We start from the raw sequence: 19,990 nt of genomic DNA on the forward strand, positions 1-19,990 counted from the left end.
ATCTCCCCTGGGGGGTGATTTCTCGCTTTCTGTCTCTCTGTCTCTCTCTTTCTGGTGAGCGCATGCGCCCTACAGCAAGAACCTCTCCCCCCCCCCCCCGAAAAAGAAGAATCCTGCTTTCTGGTGAGCGCATGCGCCCTACAGCAAGAACCTCTCCCCCCACCCCCCAAAAAAGAAGAATCCTGTTAAAATGTAAGATCGTGTCACTTCTCTGTCTGCCCTCATGAGAGCCTATGAAGCCCCTCCCACACCCTCAGTGCACTGTTACCACTGGGGCCTCGCCTTTGTCCCACCTGCCAGGCATGTCCCTACCTCAGGGCATTCACAAAGTTTATCCCCCCCCCCTTGTGTGCCACAATTCACCCCCTGCCCCATTTCAAACTCCAGCCCTACCCACCTCTACCTCGTACTCCTTCCTTGCCTTAGTTTCCCTCCCATCCACACGGAATTTACTTATTTATTATCTTCTCTTAGAAGCCCCAGGAGGTAGGAATTTCTGTCTGTGCTGTTCCCTGAAGTACCCCCTGCACCTAGGGTGCTTAGTACCAAGTAGATGCTCTAGAAATATTTGCTGAGTAATTCATTCATTTAGCCAAGCAATGAGCCAGGGAAGAGGTTAGTTCTAACTGAAGCGGCCCGAGCAGTGGAGAATACGGATTGTGAACATGGCATCACCCAGGATGTCAAGAGACCTGGGTTTAAATCCACCAAACAGCCACGGCGACCCTGTGAAAGGCCCTCAGCTACTAACCTACAAAATGGGAGCCAAAGTCCCTGTCTCACCTTGCTCATTGGGGTGTCTGAAGACATAATGAACTAGTAAGTGTGGAAGGCCTCTGTGGGTCAGGAGGGAAGGGAAAGCGAGCACGAGGTGGATCCTGCGAGAGGAGGCCCAGGTGCGCATGCAGGAGGAGGGTCATTGTAGACTCACTGAGAGATGGCGGTGGCCACGTGTAACTCAGCGACACAGAAGAGCTTGTTCTTGCAGTCCTTCTCATAGGGCAGCTGGAACCAGACAAGAGGGGCAGGGTTAGCCCAGGGGCCCCCTTCCCCAGCAGCTCCCCTCACGATCATCTCCTAAGGACACAGGCCTGTCCTGCTCACTGAGCAGTGCATACAGGGAGGGGAAGCCAGCCGGGCTGGGAATGTGCCCAGATAGCTGGGAGAGCTGTGACTGACATTCCCGGGGCCATTCTACAGCACGGGCACACCGGGAGGCAAGCCTCTGACCAAGGTCAAAACGGGGTGAACTTCATGGAATGGTGGGTACGCCCATCACAGTGACATCATGCAAATGAAATGGCATCCCTCACAGCTCACTGCTCTGCACGTTTCAGGGGTAAAACCTAGCAGAAGAAAAGCTTCTCTATTCCTTTCAAGTGTAGGTAGGCCCAGCAGGGGCAGAAAGGGGGGCCACCTAACCAGTACTGGGCTGTCAGAAAAGTGAGGATGCATGTTTTTCTATGTAAAAAGTGTGTCATGAGAGACAGAAAGTGAGAAATCACCAAAGGGGATGGCCACGCCACAATCCCTTCTCCATTCTCCTCTCAGGATCTTGGACACGCACGCACACATGCCCAGCGTGAGTTTAAGCCACCAGGTCCAGGACTTGAACCGTAGTCAACTACATGGGAGTCCAGCAACATAGCCATTACGCCAACCACTGGTCCTGGAAAGTCAAATGTTCTAAAGTAGCTACGTTTATTTTTTTATTATGAAGCAAACACAGCCAGCTCCTTAGCTGAGGAACCTCTGCATTGATCCCCCAGGAGGCAATGGTCACCCCAGCAGCTTTCTACAGGACTGTCATCATGGGCTGGAACCAGAGCCCAGAGCTTGAAAGGAAACTGCTTCTTGGAGAAGGGAGATGCAATTTGCTGATGTCAGAGTGTGGAACTCTAACTGGGTCAACAGCTTTATGCAGGGTTTTCTGCGGTTTTTTTGTTTGTTTGTTAGTTTTTAAGAGATTTTTGCTATAGGGCACTTTTTTTTTTTGTTTGTTTGTTCGTTTTTAAGAGATTTTTGCTATAGGGCACATGCACTCGCCAGAAAGACAGAGAGAGACAGAGTCAGAAAGTGAGAAATCTCCCCCCGGGGGGATGGCCACACCACAATCCCTTCTCCTCCATTCTCCTCTTGGGATTTTGGGCATGCAAGCACAGGCATCCAGCATGAGTTTTAAGCTGCCAGGTCCAGGACTTGAACCAAAGTCGACTAATGGGAGTCCAGCGATATAACTATTATGTCATCTGCAGGTCCCTTTTTTTTTTTAAGATTTTTTTGTTTTTGTCTATAGGGCACATGCACTCGCCAGAAAGACAGAGAGAGACAGAGTCAGAAAGTGAGAAATCACCCCCCGGGGGGATGGCCACACCACAATCCCTTCTCCTCCATTCTCCTCTTGAGATCTTGGGCACACACGCACACATGCCCAGCGTGAGGTTTAAGCCGTCGGGTCTGGGACTCGAACCATGGTAGACTATGTAAGAGTCCAGAGATGTAACCATTACGCCATCTGTTGATCTCCCTTGTTTGGTTTTAATATATCCAAGTAGCCTGTTCTCTTTCACCCACCCCCAGTGAAAGAGAGCAGGGTTAGCCAGCTCTCCAGCTAGTACTCATTCTCTAGGAACTTCTGCGTCCCAACACCTAATCACTTTTCCTCACTTATTTTATAGATGGACTAATTTTTTAAAATCTCTTTGCCAAACCATAATAGTAGAGCTTGATTAAGAATCACAAAGAGGGGCCAGTCAGGAGCATTGTGGTTAAGGCAGCTGGATCCCACATGGCCGACCTATGGTTCGAGTCCCAGCCCCCCAGCTTAAGAAACTGCCAAGCACATGTGCCTGTGAGTCCCAAATCCCAACAGGATGGACAAAAGGAGGAGCAGGGGTTGTGTTGTGATCATGCCCCATTTGGGGGTACTTTCTCCCCACCCCTCTCCCCCTGTTTCTGTCTCTCAAATGCCCTCTAGCAAAAAAAGAAAGAAAGAAATGTTAAGCAGGATATGTACATAATCTCATAGCGTCTCACAAAAATACTTATTAAGTCCGAAGGGGAATGGCATTAGTAACGGGACACATCAACATAGGTGCCTCTTAATGTGATATATTAACGCTACAGCTTTACTTCTGGGATATTTTTGCCAAAAGTGCATAACCTAAATCTAATCTTGAGGAAACATCAGATAAACCCAAATTAAGCACTCTACAAAATGACTGTCCTGTGCCCTTCAAAAATGTCAAGGTCATTAAAGACAAAGAAAGAGTGAGGAGCAGTTCCAGATTAAAGGAGATGAAAATTAAATGACAATAAAACACAATGAATGACCCTGGACCAGAACTTGCATGTTTTTGGCCAGGGGTATGGTGTGCTTGCCAGGGAGAGATAGAGGGAGAGCGAAAGCAAGAAAGCACACCCTCAGAGGGCGTGGTCCCACCGCAATCCTTTCTCTTCCATTTCTCCATCCTGTCAGGTTTTGCCTAGAGTGTTTTTCAAGCCCCCGAGGCCAGGATTTGAACCACAGTCAGCCATGTGGGATTCAGCTACCTTAACCATTATGCCACAAGGCCAGCCCCAGAAATTTATTTTTTCCTTTTGTTAAAAACAATGTTAAGAGGAGGGACCAGCAGTTAGCATAATGGCTATGTCGCTGGACTCCCAAGTAGTCGACTGTGGTTCGAGTCCCGGACCCGGTGGTTTAAACTCGCGCCAGGTGCGTGTGTGTGCGTGCCCAAGATCCCGAGAGGAGAATGGAGGAGAAGCAATTGGGGCATGGCCATCCCTCCTGGGGGGTGATTTCTCGCCTTCTGTCTCTATGTCTCTCTCTGGCGAGCGCACGCACCCTATCGCAAAAATATCTCCAGAAAAGAAAACAATGTTAAGAGGACAACTGGCAAACTGAGTTAAAAAAAAAATGTGTGGACTAGATATTAGTATTTTGTCAATATTAATTTCCTGATTTTGATGATTATACTATTCTATGTAAGAGAATGCCCTTGTGTTTAGAAAATATTTACTGAAGAATGGGGCTGTAAAGAGATATCACACTTGAAACTTACTCTCAAATGAGGATTCTGGACAGTTCCTGTAACTGGTAAGCTAACTATTTCAAAATAAAACATTTTTTGAAAGAACATACATAATTAGTGCCTATCTACTGATAGCCAAACTTTATTACATTCATTCTCCCCGTCTTTCCTAAATCGCCTAACTTGCTATTGATACCAAAATTTTCAAAATTCTTTTAAAAATAAATATACCAGGGCCAGCAAGTGACGTAGTGGTTAAGGTGCTAGACTCCCACGTGGGCAACTGCAGTGTGAGTCCCAGACCTGACAGCCTGGATCATACTGAGGGCACGTGCATGTGTGCTCAAAATCCCAGGAGAATAAAGGGATTGTGGCCATCTCCCTCTGGGGGGCGAGGTTATTTCTCTCTTTCTCTGTCTCTCTGTCTCTCTGGTGAGCGGACATGCCCTATAGCAAAAATCTCTCTGTAACATAAAATAATTATTGGGACCAGCAGGTGGCGTGGCGGTTAAGGCGCTGGACACTCCTACATGGTCAACCAGTGTTCAAGTCCTGAATCTGGTGGCTTGCTTTCTCACTCTCACCCTCTGTCTCTCTCTGGTCAAACTAAAAAATACAATGAATAAATAAATAAAATAAAATAAATTTTAAAAAATAAAATAAAATAAAATAATTATTTATATGTAATACATATACATATACACACACATATATATATACACAACATACACACACACACATATATAACATACCATTATAAATTTAAAATAAAGTTTCTTTGCCTAAAAAAATGAAGAAGGCAATCTTTGCTCACAGGGAATCTGATTCTCCCCCTTCCTGGTGGGATGAAAGTGGGAACAGTCTGGGACCGGCAGTTAGCGTAATGGCTATGTTGCCAGACTCCCATGTAGTTGACCGCGGTTCAAGTCCTGAACCTGGTGGCTTAAACTCACACCAGGTACATGTGCGTGTGTGCTCAAGATCCTGAGAGGAGAATGGAGAAGGGATTGCGGCGTGGCCATCCCCCCTGGGTTTTTTGTTTTTTTTTCTCATTTTTTGTCTCTCTGTCTCTCTGGCAAGTGCACACGCCCTATAGCAAAAACCTCTTTCTCAAAAAAAAAAAGATGAGAACAGTCACAACAGCTCCCCCATTTCTAGTCAGTTTTATTGGGTGTTATTCAAAACTGGAGCTAAAGGTCTTTTATCATTTAATTAATACAGAACTTTTTTTGTAAAAACACTGGACAGTCATGAGCGTCCTATGATTACCTGGAAATATTCTTTGTTACCTGAAGCTTTCTATACCTGCATAAACTATTTTGTACTTTTTGTTTTGTGTTATTTGCTTTCTAATTTGCTACAGGGCATGTACGCTCACTGGAGAGATACAGAGAGACAAGAAAGAGGGACAGTGAGAAAGCAACCCCGGGGGAGATGGCCACACCACAATCCCTTCTCCTCCGTTTCTCCTCTCAGGATTTTGGGCATGCCCGCACGTGTACCCAGCATGTTTTTCAAGTCATCAGTCTAGGACTGGAATCACACAGTCGCCATGCAGGATCCAACCACCTTAACCGCCATGCCACTGGCTGGTCCAGCTGTTTATTGTTTTGGAGACCATTTATCCCGACTAACTGTAAAGGTTACTTCGTAACGCTCACGCTGTCCCTTCCTTCCTAGTAGTTTTTCTATACATTCCAAACAGATTGATGACTACCCCGGGAGGCCAGGGCTTTGACAGAAGGGGTGGAGAGGGGGTGGGGAAAAATCACCTTAGATATCACAGGATCAGGAAATCTGACTAATTACGCCCCACTGCCCCGATTTCTTTCATTATGAGACAAGTTTCTTGTGACACTATCCACCTGTCTTCACTGCACTGATGGGCACGAGGAGGAGCCGGTAGGATGCAGTGTGGGCGGGACCAGACACTCATCCTGAAAGCTCTGAACAGGACCAGAGAGGACAGGTGTGCCAAGTCATCCTCTCTGTAGCACCGGGCAGTCCAGCCCCACCAGGGACCCCCCACCAGCCATCATCAGAGATGCTGAGGGCCCATGTACATGACACATTTAAATGTTTCATTAAATATGTAGCAAGTGCTTTTTGTGAACATGAAGGGATGAGTCCTAAGGGTGTGTGTGTATGGGGGGGGGGTTAGTTGTAGACCTATGTTACCCACCAGTGAGGCTCTGCACAAATTAACACCATCTCAGGGGCTCGGTTTCCCCATTTGTACCCTGAGAGACCAACTGCTCTCTGAATACCTTCTCTCCCCACTCCAGCTTTCTTTGAAAATTGGGGAAACAGGAGCTTTTTTGGGGGGATAGGCCCCAGAGGGTTGGGTCCCAGCTGCGGACAGTCACCTGGAAGATGGCGGAGGGCTCAGTGTAGTGGTCCAGAATGGGGTAGAGACGGCTCCTCCATCCCTTGGGGGTCTGGAGTTGGTAGTTGACCTTGACACTGATGTTGGAGAAGCAGTCCTCCTCACAGAGCTGCAGGCTCATCCCCAAAGGCAGGGTTAGAGTTGGATGTGGGGGAGAAGACAACAAGGAGAATACTTTTAATTTTGATGTGGTCATAAGAAGAAACTAACAATGAAAGTAGTAAGTCAGAAATCCTAAACATCTTCCAAATGAACCAGGCTGAAGAGAAACTCCCTTCAAGCAAGCTGCCAAGAGCTTTGGGAATATCTCCCTTCATTGGCTGTGGCCTTGGGTCTTACAGTTCCTTATGGTTCCCACCCCAGTCACAGAGGGATTCTGGCCACCAGGGGTGACGAACTGGCTTGGCCTTATTTGGAGGGCAAAGGGGAGACTTGGGAGGGAAGAGCCGTGGTCACATCTGTGATTACAAAGATTTTTCTCAAGGTAGCAGAGTGGACGTAGAGAAATAAAAACTGAAAGTGAGAAGACTGCTCGGGACTCCATTTACCATTCTCTTTGTTTAGAAGAGCTTTTCTGCCAAAATAAGTGTTTTGAATACATGCAAGTTAAGTAAGCATGGCCCCCTAGTGGAAAATGCAGTTATGCTCTGATTTTTTAAAAAATGTTTACTATGGGGCAGCTGGCAGGTGGCATTGTGGTTAAAGACTCTGGACTTCCACAGGGCTGATGGTAGTTCAAGTCTCAGACCTGGCAGCTTGCTTTCTCATTTTCTCTCTCTCTCTTTTTCTGGTCAAATTAAAATAATAACGATAATAACAATAAATAAAGTTAAATAAAGTACTTTTTTAAAAGTAAAAAAAATGTTTACTATGGGAATTTTAATATCACACTATAGTGTATTTTTGAACATTTATTTACTTATTTATTTATTTGTTGTGATTTTCAGGCCACCATGTCTGCGGGCTTGAACCGCAATCAGCCATGTAGGAGTCCAGCACCTTAACCACCACCCGCCTGCCAGGCTCAGGTATGCTCTGATTTAAGGAAGGCCATAGACTTGTTCGAGGTCTATATTTCTCAATCCAATTACCAATCTGCCTTGGGAGCAGAGGTGTAGTCAGAAGCATCGTTCATGAGTTTGTTTATTGGAATAAATTACCCTTTGAGGTCCAAATGTCTGCGTCCTGTTAGGCTTTGTGTCCCAACGAAGACATTTTTTTCACGTCTCTGAGCACCTTTGCCAGGAGTGATCCATTCTAAAGGATAACATCTATCGATTTCTGCCTTTCTGTCATTCCGTTTTTCTGGTGTTGATTTGCATCAGGGCCTTCAGCCCCACTGTTTTATCAGCTAAGATTGGAGAACGTAAGGAGAGACGCCTATTCCTGATTTACTACCAAGAAAAATGTCACCAGTTAAGGCATCTCCTTTTTGTCCAGCTTCTAGGAGGCTCAGAGATATTGCTGTGCTCTGTTTCAGCAGGTCTCTCTAATTCAGGTTTCTGGTGTTATCTCCATCTGGCATGTTATTGTGTGAGTCTCGGTCTATCATGATTTTTTTATTTTATTTTAAACTTTTTTTCTTTAGAATTATTTATCTTTATTTATTTATTCATTTTAATTTCACCAGAGAAAGACAGAATGAGAGAAAAGGAAAGTGAGAAAGCAAGCCGCCAGGTCTGGGACTCAAACCACAGTCAGCCATGTGGGAGTCCAATGCCCTTAACCACCACATCACCTGCTGACCCCTTCAGTCTGTCATGATTATCATAATGGCTGCATTTGTATGTGCAGATGTATGCTCCATTGCATGCACATCAACTCTTTCCTCAGTGACACAGACCCCTCTCAGCTCTCCTCCAAGCTCCTCCACCTACCTCTCCCTCTGTGGGGACAAGTCGGAAGTGCTCACAAAGACGGAACCCTCTGCTCCACTGCCCGCGGTGGCTCAGACAGCCTTCCTTGTCTTCGCACTGCATCCTTTTCCTCTGCTTCATCACATCCACGTCCAGTGTGAGGTTGAAAGATGTTTCTCTGAGGTCTGGGAATGAAGACGGGGCCTTCCTGATGGGACAGGATGAGCAGGCCCCCGACAGAGGGCCCCTGCCTGCCCGAGGTTCCTGCGGGCACTCAGCTGGGGCTGGGCTCCTGAGGTTCTCCTTCACCGTGAAGGTTCTTTTCTTGTCTTCCCACACCCAGCCAGGGTCTCTCAGTGCTCCAGCCCCTAAACCCATGGCAGCTCGTTCCAGGGCTGAGTCAGCCTTCTCCTCGCGGAGGAGGTTGGAATGATAAGAAAATGAAGAGAAGGAGGATGAATCCTGGAGACAGAAGCCGAGTAAAACCCAAGGCTAGCAGGGCAGGGAGCATCTTGGAGACCACCTGGGCCAGCTCCCCTCCTGTACAGAACAGAAATGGGCCCAGCAAGGGAAAGACATTTGCCCAGTCTCACACAGCTCTCGGCAGGCTTTGTGCCCCTCCCGTGGTACATCTACCTCTCCCTAGGATGTCTGCTCCCTGACTGCAGGAAGCAGAGAGCTGTCTTAGGGTTGCTCTCGAGAGATCCACCCTGGGGACTCTTGCTGAGGGGTTTCTCCAAAGGGAGCTCTTGGATCGGCAACGAAAGCCAGGCCTGCCCTCTCCTTTCTGGAACCAGTCTCCCAACAAGTGTCAGGGAAGGGATAAGAGAGGCCGGGCCTCTGGCAGATTACCCAGTCCCACCTGAGCCAAGGAGACACAGTGAGGAAGTAAGGGAAGAAAATGAAAAGCAGAGAAAAAGAAGGAAACTTCTCAGGAGCCCCCACACACTCCTCTGCCCCCAAGGGCACAGTGGCTGGGAGATGAGAAACAACCGCCTCTTTCTGAGCCTTCTTTGAGACTCAACCCTTCCACTCTGGGGGAGACCCAATGCCCCTCCCAGCAGCGTCAGACAAACCCCTTCAGAGTGTAAAAATAACGCGAGCCCACCCTGCCTTGGGGTAGTCACGCTGAACAGAACCGAATGACAAGGGGACCTCCGGCTCCAGGACTTCGTGCCATCACTTCTCTCCTTCATGCCCCAGAACTCGTTCCCTGTCCCCTACAGAAGCCAGTAAGGAAGACGACCCTGGGAGGACGGGGTCGCCAGGCTGCCTGTTACCTGACTCAGTGACAGTTGTGGCAGGGCTGATTTCAAAACACAAAGATGCATCCACGCTGCTGCTGATGCCAATAGGCAGCGCACTAGGGGTGAAGGTCATGGACACCTTTGGGCGAACCACAGGTCGTGAGCTAAAGACGACAAAGAGAACCGTGAGACATAGAAGGACTTCCAGGTCAGCGCTTGGCTGAGGCACTGGGTCAGTCAGGCATCCTCTGACATCTCTAGCATGGGGCTCCGAGTCTTTAGGGTACAGTAGAGACTGCAGACAGCAAGCAAATAAGCGAGAAGAAATGGAAATAGTACGTACAGCAATGCTGTGATAAACTAGGATGTGATGGGGCCAGCAGGGGGCATGGTGGTTAAGGCACTGGACACTCCCATATGGCCAACCATAGTTTGAGTCCCAGACCTGGTAGCTTGCTTTCTCACTCCCCCCCCCACCTCTGTGTCTCTCTCTGGTCAAATTAAAAAAGAAAAAAGAATAAATAAAATTAAATTAATAATTCTTTTTGGGACCAGCAGTTAGCGTAATGGCTATGTCGCTGGACTCCCACGTAGTCGACCATGGTTCGAGTCCCAGACCCGGTGGCTTAAAACTCATGCCGGGCACCTGTGCGTGCGTGCCCAAGATCCCAAGAGGAGAATGGAGGAGAAGAGATTGCCACATGGCCCTCCCCCCGGGGGGGATGATTTCTCTCTTTCTCTCTCTCTGTCTCTCTGTCTCTCTCTGTCTTTCTGGCGAGCACACGTGCCCTATAGCAAAAACCTCTCCAAAATAATAATAATAATAATAATGATTCTTTTTAAAAATAGGATATAGTAAAAGAGACTGGGGGCTAGCTAGATTAGGTGGTGAGGGATGGCCTCAGTCAGGAGGAGGCACAGGAGTTGAGAACTAGTAACAAGAGCCAGCCAGCTGTGGGAAGACCTGGGGGAAGAGCATTGGGGCAGAAAGCACAGCTCGTACAGGGCCTGTGGAAAGAACGCGCTTGGTTTGTTTGCGGGACGCGAAGGTCAGCCGGCTACAGCTTTATTGGAGACACAGAGGGTAGTAATGGGATCGGAGAGGTGGACAGGCCAGGTCACAGAGAGCCCTGCCGACCTCAGTAAAGAATTTCGACTCTGCTCTCAGGGGCAGTGGTCAAGGGGCTTTAGGTGGCCGCGTGAAGGGAGTGTTCCAGCTGCCGTGTGGCGGATGGAGTACCGTGAGTGGAGCAGGGGGACGGCCGTGGCACTGGCCCAGGCACCTTGCACTGGGAGGTACTCTGCCGCAGAGCCAACGACAACGGGGTGGTGGGGTGGTGCGGGGAGGCAAAAGAACGAGGATGACTCCTAGGTTTTGTTTGTTTGTTCGTTGTTTTTTGTTTGTTTGGCTTTAGGTTTTTAGAGAGATTTTTGCTATAGGGCATGTATGCTCTCCAGACAGAGAGACAGAAAGTGAGAAATCACCCCACGTGGGGATGGCCACACCACAATGCCTCTGCTCCATTCTCCTCTCGGGATTTTGGGCATGCATGGACACCAGCCATGAGTTTCAAGTCACAGGTCCTAGACTCAGTCCAGCCACGAAACCATCTGCTGGTCCCAACTCCTAGGATGTTATTTTGAACTTGGTAGATGATGGCGCCCCTTGCTGAGAGGAAGCCTGAGGGAGAGGCAGATTGGGGAAAGAGGAGTGGGTGAGGGCGGAAGCTCCGTTTATAGACGCCTGTGAGCAGCAGCCAAGAGCGGTGCGGAGGAGACAGCCACGCCGGACGCTTTGCAAGAGGACAGGGCAGACAGACGCTCCATGAGACCTGACTTCCCTTAGGGATGGAGCACAGAAGCGACGAAACCCAAGGGTGTGTGGTGAGAGGCGCGTCCAGGACCACTTAATCACTGCTCTCCCTCCCCCAGGGCCTGGTAAATTGCGTGGCCCTTTAGGGCAGGGCAAGTGGGTAAGGTTGGCAGAGGGGGCGACCCCTACCAGAGCACGGCGGCGCGGCCCAGCGTGCCCACAGTGACATCAGCAAGCCCGTCGCCGCTGAAATCTAAGCCACCAGCCACAGACGTGCCGAAGTAATGGAGTCCTGGGGCCAAGGCAGAGGCTCGGATACGCTGTGGAGGAAAACACAGGGCACGGGTGGGAGGCAGGAGGGGGCGGTCCTCCTGTGCTTTATTCAGGTGGGCTTCCCCGCCACCCCCAGCCCCCCACCCAGAAACAGGAAGGAGGGGCAGGGTTCCAGAGGAGGTGACCCTTGAATGGGGCCTTGAAGGGCAGGTGGGACTTGGGAGGGGAGTGAGGGGAAGTGAGGGGTAGGAGAGAGCAGGAACTCCAAGGCAACAGCCAGGGACAAGCTGGGGGAGAGTGGGGCAGGAGTTGGGGGTAAGAGGACTTGAATTGGGGCTGTGGGCTTCCCCGCCACCCCCAGCCCCCCACCCAGAAACAGGAAGGAGGGGCAGGGTTCCAGAGGAGGTGACCCTTGAATGGGGCCTTGAAGGGCAGGTGGGACTTGGGAGGGGAGTGAGGGGAAGTGAGGGGTAGGAGAGAGCAGGGAGGGGAGTGAGGGGAAGTGAGGGGTAGGAGAGAGCAGGAACTCCAAGGCAACAGCCAGGGACAAGCTGGGGGAGAGTGGGGCAGGAGTTGGGGGTAAGAGGACTTGAATTGGGGCTGGGGGGTCTGCAAAGGCTTTTTTGAAGTGGTCTAAGCAGTGCTACATTTAAGAAATGCCACTGCAGGAAACAGAGCAGGGGCTGGGCAGGAGGTGGGCACCGAAGCTGGCAAGGGAGGAGTCTAGGGGACAGATAGCAAGGCCCAAGCTGGGACGGTGCCGAGGAACATGGACGGGAGGGGCTGGACTTGAGAGAGAGCTAGAATCCTTAGGACAGGGCAGGAATAGGTTAGAATGAGTTATAGTAATAGTAACAGCACCAGAGTGCCCGGAACTGGCCCAGTTTCTAGTGGGGCTGGAGGGGGATGGGCCCAGAGCAGCAGCAGGTCTGCTCTCCACTGGGCAGTGAGGGTGAATCTGGGGGCCATCCAGGTGGAAGTGCTCAGGAGGCAGTTGGAGGTGGGGGAAGGTGACCATGGGAGGTGTAGTGTGAGAGGCTGGCAGAGAAGCCCTGAGAGCCAGAGCTAAGACCTAGACAGGTTGGGTGGGGCGCAAGAGCCACAGGGAGAAAGGAAGGAGGGACCTGGGGCTCCCCATTGGGAATGGGAAAGGAGCGAGACTCGGGTCAGGGAAGGAGACTGCTCCTGCCACCTGCAGGGGCTGGGGTGAGGCCCTGGCCTGGAATGGCCCCCTGGCCTGAGTGACTCCAGGGCACTCCCAAGCCCCTGCGACCTACCCAGCACTTAGGACTGGCACTAACTCAGAGCTCAGGTCACTCTATTTGGGGGAAGTGGGAACCCCAGAAGAGAAGCAAGAGAGAACTGAAAGGTCACCTGTGAGGGGCTGGCAGAGAGGCCACCCCGGTGTCCGTTGTAGATGTACACGCTGCCAAAGCTGGCACCCTCGTCGTCCCCAAAGCCCTCCAGAGGGGCCCCGATGGCCACGTCTGTGAACTTATCCTGACTGACATCACCCACGGCTGCCATGGCGAAGCCAAAGCGGGCAACAGTGAAGCCGGCGTGCCCAGTCAGCACATGTGCCAAGGAGAAGGAGGCAGCCTGCAAAGCAAACACGCAGCTCGGCCCTCGGGGGAGGGGCAGGGTGCCCACAGCCATCCAGGCGCAGGCTCGCTGGGCTTGTGGATTCCAGTTCCCGAGCAGGCAGTCTGAGGCTCAGAAAAGCCAAAGGCCCTTCCCAAGGTCACACGATGAGCCAGTGGTAAAAACGGATCCTCTCGCCTGGACATTCCGGACCCAGAGCCTGTCCCCTCCCTCCCAACCCCAGGTCGGGGTACAGAACTGGCGAGTAGAAGCCTGTTCTCGTCAAGGGTCTACCACACACCTTTGCGGGGTATGCTTGGCCAAATATGAGCCTCACTGAGCCTCAGCTTTCACATCTGTAAGATGGGAGTGACAGCCACCTCCCACAGTTACTGTGAGAAACAAGTGACACATCCGACAAAATGTGCTTTGTCAACCACGCAGCTGTAAGGGGTGTGACCATCGACAACTCTCACTGTTTCTGGGGCGAGAAAGTGGGAGGGAGGTGGAGCAGCTGCCCCACTTGGCAGCCAACCACCCTGATGCCTCCGCATCGGCACCTGCTCCTACGAGGCAGGGCCAGGGCACTCCCAGGCCCCACCCCTGCGGTGCCAGGCTGGGTAGCCAGGGCCTCAGCAAGCTCGTGGAGACGGAGGTTCCCCACCTGCCCACTCAGGCGGTACACGTAGACTCTGCCTTCTTCTCCACGAATGTGGTAAAAGGGAGCAGCCACCAGCAGGAGGTCCGTGGTCCCGTCCACGTCGATGTCCACAGGGCACAGCTCAGAGCCAAAGTAGGACCCCATCTACAGCCCAGGAGGAGTAACTCAGCACGCAGGGAGTGCCGGAGGAGGCCTCCTCACCCCTGCGGCCCCTGTGGCCAGGCTAGACCCCCTACTCGTGCTCTTCCTGGATCATCAAGTATGGGTCTCTTGTCCATCTGCCCTTTAGAGTAACGCAGGAGTCTGGGAGAGCAGCCCTGTGCCCCACAGGGGGGAAGCCACCAGCAATCAGACGTGTGGGGCCCCGGCAGGATCCCTGAGCTCTATCCCAGGGCCTGCACTTTACCTAATCTGAACCCCAACCCACTAGGTGCCCCAGGGCCAGACTTTCCCTTGGGACCTCCAGATCCCGACCCCCCAAAAGAAGGGGTGCTCCCCAGCAGGTACCTGCTCTCCTTCCAGCACAGGCATGAAACTGGCCTTTCCGCTCTCCTTCCTGAGCTCAAACACGGCCCCACGCCTCTTGTACTGAGGAGCCCCCGCCATGTAGGAGGGGCCACAGGCCTTGTGCAGCACAGCCACCGAGTAACCTGAGCGCAGAGGGTGGGGTTCTGAACAGGTGCGCCCACCCACCACTCCCTCGGCCCCTCCCTTCCCCAGGCCTCCCACGTGTCATGGTGCTCAAGGCAGCTGGATCTCACATGGCCAACTGCCACCATTAGAGTCCCAGAACTCACAGCGTGAAAAACACACCAGTTGTGTGTGTGTGTGCCAAAAATCGTGAAAGGAGAAATGGAGACGCAATGATGGTGTGATCACCCCCGCTGGGGGGTGCTTTCTCACTTTCTCTCTCTCCAGCAAGTACACACTTCGGCTAGCAAATTGAGGGGGGGAGGAATAATACTAAGAAGAAAGACTTTCTCACCTTCTTAAAAACCGGCATGAGCAAGCGCTCCTACCTCCGCTGTCACCAGTCACACACATGCCCCACCCAACAATGCCATGTACACATGCACTTTGCCATATACCCAGCAGCGCTCAAAATACACTCATTCATACACACTCACCACCCACAGCACTGAGGACAGAGGTGGGAGACACCCAGCTCTACTGTGTATTAATGGAGAGGCCCCGCCCTCCCCTAGGGAGTTGCCCAGGGCCTCACTGCAGACTGTACTCTGCTACCCTGCGGGCCGGATCCCAACCTAGGAGGCTGAAATTCTCAACCTCAGGGTCTAACCAGGCCTGCCCTTCACCCCATGTGACCAACCAGGACCAACCAACCTAGCACAGCCCAAGCGCAGCCTCGATCTCTGCCCCGGCCCCATCTGGCCCGGCTCACCCATGTAGCCGTACTGCGCAACCTTGGCGTCCACCGCAGTCTGGTTCAGGAAGCGGCCGCGACGGCTGTGCATGTCGTAAAGCAGTGCACCCCCAGACCAGTCAAAGGTTCCTACGGCCCCGAGCAGCACCTGCCCCTGCAGGAATATGAGGCCCAGTGAGCAGGAGGGACCCTGGGGCCAGCTATGGTGGCCGCGGGCCCACAGGCCAGTGCAGTGAACCTGGCTGGAAAGAAGTAGGAAGTGCATTCAAAGGATCGTGCCCACCTGGGCAGAGGTGCAGACAGGAAGGTGAGATGGAAAAACTTTGGGGTCCCACCTTGTACCCATGAATGACCCTGCTGGGGCAGCTCTGTCTCCAGAAGGCCACCAGGGATCCAGATGTTGAACATTTTAAATCAAGTATGATCCAGCAAGAGAGTGCTCATCTGCTATTCCTCGGGTTTCCCAGCCTGAGCTGGACACAAGGCCCACCTGTGTGGACGGAAGGTACAAACTGCTTCCACCATACACAGGACTGCGACCTCGGGGGCCTGGCTCCCTCCCTATGTGTGGGAACAGTGCTGCCCTGCAGGAGAAGTCAGCAGCTGGGTTGGCAAGCTGAGCCAGGCCAAGTCCCGCTTCCTGGCCCGTAAAGGGGAACAGCCCGGTGTCTGAGCACACAGAACAAAACCACCTGTACTAAACATGACCTTTCATTCATCAGTCTAATGGTCCAGACACAGCAAGCAGAAGTGTGTCCCTTCATCCTAAGATGGCCCCTTCAGAGGCATTTCCACAGGGAGGGCAGACCCTGCCCGTGAGCCAGGAGTCCCAGAGCCCCGGGTGTTGCCAGCAAGCCCGCCCAGTGCTGAGTCAGCGTGTACCTTGTCCAGGAGCTGGGCGCTGAAGCCAGTCTGTGCCAACTGGTAGCGAATGGCCTCTCCAACTGTGCCTGGAAGCCAAGAAACCAGTGAGACACTGCTGCGGGTCAAGGAGAAGGGAGAAACCAAACCAATGGGCCCACATGGCCGGGGAGCTATGGTATAAAGGAAAAAGCACAGGGCTGAGAGGAGAGGCCTGCTTCCTGCTGTAGCCACTCCCGGCTGAGTAGGCCAGGGCAGCCGGCTTCCATTCTGGGCCTCAGTTTTCTCATCTCTGAGCTCCTGGGAAAAGAAACAAAGCCCCAGCATCCTTACTTTTCTAGCACCTTTCAGATCATCAGAGCTCGCAGGCAGCTGGGAAGTCAGGAGGACTGGGCATATTGTGGCCTTTTTAGAGATGGAACAACGGAGGCTTAGGGAGTTGAGGGGAGCTGCGCAGACTATCCCATAGTGGTAGGACACAGGGCTCAGGCCTCCTGCCCAACGTCAAGGGGGCTGCCACGGGTGGCCCAGCCCGGAGTCCTCACCTTCCATGCGGATAATGTTCCGCTGCAGTTTGCTCAGCAGCCCATCCAGCACCGAGTAGTTGGCTACCATGAAGGCATGGGTCTCATCGGGGTCTGAGGCGATCAGCTTCAGTTCTGTGTAGGCCCTCTCCTTGTTAAATGCACTGCCCACCTGCACAGAGACCCTGGGTCAGTGGGTCAGCAGGTCAGCACTGCAAGAGCTCACCAGGCCCAGGGGGAGAGCCAACACCACTGCCTGGTCCTTCAGGGCCCTCCATCACCTGCCACTTTTCCTCCTCCTTCCTTCCCTGCTCCTGCACACACACATACACACACACACACACACACACACACACACACAGAGCAAAACTCCAGTTTTATCAAACTACGTGTGTTTCTGGAATGTTCCCAGGGTTCTTCTCATCTCTGCCATGCTGTTCCATCTGCTTGCAAAGCCCTTCCCGCCTCCCCTCTGAACTAGGCTGGCTACTCCTGTTCATCCTCCAGGACTACACTTGGCACCATCTCCTCCAGGAAGTCCTTCCTGTGGGCTCTCACACTGCTGCTCAGACCACCACGGGCAAGTGAGCCTCTGTTAGAAAAGCCCATTTGGGGGAGGGGACACACAGGGTGCAGGGACTGGGAGAAGTACGTGTGACTAGGGCAGGATTTGGGTGTGCTGCTTCCAGAAACCCCTTAGCTCTTCCCCACCCCAGGCTGATCAGGCTCAGGAGGTACCCCCAGCTCCCAGTTCTTACCCCGATGGCGAAGCGCTCCACACCCTGCATCTTTGGGGAGTTGATGACAGTGGTGAGGTTGAGAGGGTCCCAAAATATGTCACCATCTGTCAGCACCACCATGACCTTAGCTGCCTTTTCTCTGGAGCCATGACTTGGCGTGAAGATGTTGTCTCTAAGGAGGGGAGAGGAGATGAAGAGGAAAACTTTTCCAGAAAGATGACTGAGCCCTGGGGGAGATTTTACTCCCTGGTGTGTTTAGGAATTGGAGAGGATTCGTGAGCCCTCCTGAATGGGGACCAAAGGCCCAGAGAGGGCGCTGATGCCTTTATGTCACTTGTAAGAGTAAGTGGAGGTAGGGCTGTGACCGGGGCTCTCTCTCCTTACCTGCTCCCAACAGAACGGTGCTAGACAGCACGTGGGCCTGTCCTTCCGTGTGTGCAGGAATAGTGATGGCACTAAACCCATGGATGATGCGTCCATAGCACTTACTATGTGCCAGGCGCTGCTGTAAATACTCTATGCATTTTAGCTCATTTCATCCTCACAGAACCCCATGAGCCAAGTACTATTCCTTATTTTTAAAGCTGGGAAATTGAAGCACAGAGAGACTAGGTAACTTGCCAAAGGTCACACAGTATAGTCAGACATAGGATTTGAACCCAGGCAGCCTGTCCATTGAGTACTTTGTGTCTAACTGCCTCTCACAAAAAAAGTCTTTGGAAGAATTTTTGGAGGGCAATCCTGGTGTGTCATCCCTCATATTGCCTCTCAGCCAGAGAAGAGCCTGAACCTTGACCCCTCCTCTCACAGTTCTGCCCAGCTACCTCCAGGCATAACGTCACAGAGTCTCTGGGCAGGGCCACGGGTCAGTACCATGTAGGTGCTGGGGTAATTCCCACTGTCCTCATACTCACAGTACGTGCTGCATGGCTGAGGCAGTCTTGGTGACACTCCCCACTTGAGTGATGTTCTGGACTCGGGCGAGAGAGCCGTTCACATCCTGGCTGTCCCGAAGGTCAAACTCAGTCTGGATCACCTCCCCATATTGCACTAGGGCAAAGCTGCACTGGAAGGAAGGGGTGGAGGCAGGGTAGGAGGTAGGCAGAGTTGCCATGCCCAAGGCCACCCCTTTCCCTGAGATGGCTCCCCCTGGAGCACTGGAATAACCCACTCACTCTATCTTGTCCCTGGGCAAAAGGAGAGGCTGAAGCAGAGGGAAATCTAAGCAAGTAGCAGTGGAGGATGGGTAGTAGTAATGACCCCCTGGGAATCGCAGATTTCTCCTGAATTCATGTCTCTATGTAATCTCCCTCCATATTGACTATAGGATTGACCATGTGCTTTGACCAATGGAGCATCAGCAGATATAATGAAGAGACTTGGTAAGTGCTTGTGTGTGTAAGACCAAGAGGTCTTCTAGAATGTTGCTGCCATGAAAACCTTGGGCTGCCCTGCTGAGACACATGGCCCAGGCAAGTAAGTAGAGGTCATCTTAGGCCATCCAGCTCCAGTCAAGACACCAGATGCCTGCAGCTGGAGAATAACTCCAGCCAAAGCCAACAGAAGAACCATCCCGCTGAGCCCAGCCCAAATATCTGACCCACAGAATTATAAGCAAAGAAAGTGACTGCTTTTTTGAAGCAATTTGTTATACAGCAATAGGAAACTGATAGACTAAGAGCAGCTCTTAGGGATGCCTACCTCAAAACACTTCTCATAGAAGTTCTTCATCATGTTGGATATAAAGTCTTTGGCTTTCTGAAAGTCTGTGGCATTGATGCTTCCTGAACCATCTAAGATGATGGCGATCTCAGTGCCTGGCCAAGACAATGAGCAGGTGATGAGTGGAAATGAGATTTGGGAAAGGAGTGATGGCAACATGGCCTGACCTATAGGGCATCCCACCATCCAAGCCCTGAAGGCTCTGTTCAGGGAAGAAGTTGGTGAAGCTCCAATAAGTGGAACTTTTGTTTGAGAGGCAGAGAGAGAGAGCTAGAACCTGCTCAGGCTCCGACTTGTGTGAATCACTCTTTCTCATTCTCGGAGCCTTAGTTTTCCCATGTAAGATGGAAGGGTGGAGCTGAGGTTGGCTGGGCCTATAGAATCCAGCCACTACTCCCTACTGGAGGCTGCCAGCCTAGAGTTGGGCCCTGACAGCCTCTGAGAGCAAACTACATCTGCCTCTTTTCACCTCCTTCCTCTTCTTCCTCTTCCTCCTCTTCCTCTGCCTTCTCCAGAGCCCGACGCTGTCTGGCTGTGTTCTCATTCTCCCTCATGCTGCGTTCTCTGTCCCCGTAGCAGTCTCCAGTGTCCACATGTGCTTCTGGATCTAGGAGATTTTCTTTTAAAAAAACACACACACGGGGGAACCAGCAGTTAGCGTAATGGCTATGTCGCTGGACTCCCACGTAGTCGACCGCGGTTCGTGTCCCGGACCCGGTGGCTTAAAACTCACGCCGGGCACGTGTGCGTGCGTGCCCAGGATCCCGAGAGGAGAATGGAGGAGAAGGGATTGCGGCGTGACCATCCCCCCTGGGGGGTGATTTCTCGCTTTCTGTCTCTATGTCTCTCTCTGTCTGTCTGGCGAGCGCACGCGCCCTACAGTGAAAATCTCTCAAAAAAAAAAAAAA

The 19,990-nt window shown here is 52.0% G+C and overlaps 1 protein-coding gene across 4 annotated transcripts in view; it reads right to left on the reverse strand.

The window, feature by feature from the left end:
* The window catches only part of ITGAE (integrin subunit alpha E), an 84,527-nt gene that overhangs the window by 32,158 nt on the left and 32,379 nt on the right, over window positions 1–19,990 (reverse strand). For all 4 annotated transcript variants that reach the window (XM_027767887.1, XM_027767889.1, XM_027767888.1 and 1 more), the window contains exons 6-20: window positions 19,552–19,701; window positions 19,062–19,177; window positions 18,275–18,426; window positions 17,379–17,532; window positions 16,642–16,792; window positions 16,118–16,185; window positions 15,254–15,389; window positions 14,359–14,501; window positions 13,855–13,995; window positions 12,984–13,208; window positions 11,526–11,656; window positions 9,557–9,687; window positions 8,298–8,461; window positions 6,401–6,529; window positions 932–1,005 (exon numbers count right to left, since the gene is read on the reverse strand). In XM_027767887.1, the coding sequence (XP_027623688.1) occupies window positions 932–1,005; window positions 6,401–6,529; window positions 8,298–8,461; window positions 9,557–9,687; window positions 11,526–11,656; window positions 12,984–13,208; window positions 13,855–13,995; window positions 14,359–14,501; window positions 15,254–15,389; window positions 16,118–16,185; window positions 16,642–16,792; window positions 17,379–17,532; window positions 18,275–18,426; window positions 19,062–19,177; window positions 19,552–19,701 (2,065 nt within the window). The remainder of the gene's footprint in view (window positions 1–931; window positions 1,006–6,400; window positions 6,530–8,297; window positions 8,462–9,556; window positions 9,688–11,525; window positions 11,657–12,983; window positions 13,209–13,854; window positions 13,996–14,358; window positions 14,502–15,253; window positions 15,390–16,117; window positions 16,186–16,641; window positions 16,793–17,378; window positions 17,533–18,274; window positions 18,427–19,061; window positions 19,178–19,551; window positions 19,702–19,990) is intronic.

The sequence above is a fragment of the Tupaia chinensis genome, unplaced genomic scaffold, assembly GCF_000334495.1.
Source record: "Tupaia chinensis unplaced genomic scaffold, TupChi_1.0 Scaffold144899_1, whole genome shotgun sequence".
Taxonomy (NCBI): Eukaryota; Metazoa; Chordata; class Mammalia; order Scandentia; family Tupaiidae; genus Tupaia; species Tupaia belangeri.